The 1457-nt window shown below is 35.9% G+C and overlaps 1 protein-coding gene across 1 annotated transcript in view; it reads right to left on the reverse strand.

Moving 5' to 3' along the window:
* The window catches only part of LOC104757356 (phosphatidylinositol 4-kinase beta 1-like), a 7826-nt gene continuing 6369 nt past the window's right edge, over positions 1-1457 (reverse strand). The window contains exons 8-12 of the mRNA XM_019238510.1: positions 1068-1137; positions 846-943; positions 593-710; positions 249-302; positions 1-138 (exon numbers count right to left, since the gene is read on the reverse strand). Of these exons, the coding sequence (XP_019094055.1) occupies positions 122-138; positions 249-302; positions 593-710; positions 846-943; positions 1068-1137 (357 nt within the window). The 3' untranslated portion in view covers positions 1-121. The remainder of the gene's footprint in view (positions 139-248; positions 303-592; positions 711-845; positions 944-1067; positions 1138-1457) is intronic.

Raw genomic sequence — 1457 nt, forward strand, 5'->3', positions numbered from 1 at the left:
AAGTTCACGAGTTAACTTAAACGGGGCACTCTCAAAGTTTACGCCACCAGGAGAATTTGAAAGCATAAAACCGAAATCAATGTGTATAATGTGACCCTCTTCATCCAAGAGAAGATTTCCATTATGACGATCTTTTACCTAAAAGGAAAGGCAAGTAACCCAGGGGGACAAAAGCAATAAAATGAAATGTCAATGCATGCTATCCTTGAAACAAAACAATGGCATCAGAGCGAGTAAACCCAATTTACCTGCAGAAGGTAACAGACCAAAGAATATCCGGCCATACTCTCGACAAAATTCCTCTGCATAAGAAGCCATTTCAGAAGGTTATATACACAACATGGCATCCGGCACAAGTTGGTAGTTATGCACATAATCCTCAAAGTTCGAACCAAGCAGCTTCTTTCCTCAAAATAATTCAGAAAGAAACTATTTTGAAAATCAAATGCAAAATATATTCTCAAGAGAATGCAATTTCTGTAATTTCGGCACCTCTCCCGTTTCACAATAACATGTTTAACATACTGAAATCAAGCAATTTCCTGAAACAAAATAACCAACGTTCTGGTTGAATGAAACTATTAAGACCTACCAGCAGTACATACCTGGGCGAGCTTAAAACTCGGAGAGTTTTCTTTATACTTTGCAACAAAGAAATCACGTAGGCTCGTTATGTTGGGATATCTACTTTTGATAGAATGAATAGAAGCCTACAGAAAATATGGTACCTTTTATATGCGCTTTCAATGTATAAAGATTGATTACAGGATAAAACGTAGCAACAAAACAGATATGCAGAAACTTTGTTGCTAGTACAATTAAAGAGTTCTGGTTTACATAATTACCGTATCTGGAATTGTTTCTATAAGGGCAGTATAAGAAGATGTAACCAAGACTTCATAAGGACGTAACCAGAGGGGTAGACCTGCTTCCTGGAATATATCTAGCACATGAACAAAACAGTTACTTTACAAGGAGAAATATCCTTATCTTAAATAACAGAATAAGCAAGTACACTAAGAAATAGGATATTAAGATACTGGTAGAAGTAAAAAAGTATCACCTACCATAAAAGTGAGAAATGAGTTGCACAGCAAGATGTTCCTGCCTACAGTCGTCACCGCTCTTCACAATAATCTGAGAAAATTTAGCTACTTAATAATAGAGATAGAAAGAATAGCATTTGGAGAAATAGTCAACACACAAGGACACATTTCAATAAAGATTAAGCATGGAACGTATCTAACATCTTTGGTATCAGCTTTTCAATGTCATCAAACACAAAATTCAGCCGGAAAGAGAGCAAAAAGCAAAAAGCGTATATAAACAATGTCTCTCAGAAAGTTATCATAGTCCATAGACTCATGCATCATTCATAACTTTGATCTCTACATTGTTGCAGGCTTAGAAGAGAAAAATGCTATGATCAAAAAGATCGGATGAGTGTCAAATAGTCC

This window comes from Camelina sativa, chromosome 2 (genome assembly GCF_000633955.1).
Source record: "Camelina sativa cultivar DH55 chromosome 2, Cs, whole genome shotgun sequence".
NCBI lineage: Eukaryota > Viridiplantae > Streptophyta > Magnoliopsida > Brassicales > Brassicaceae > Camelina > Camelina sativa.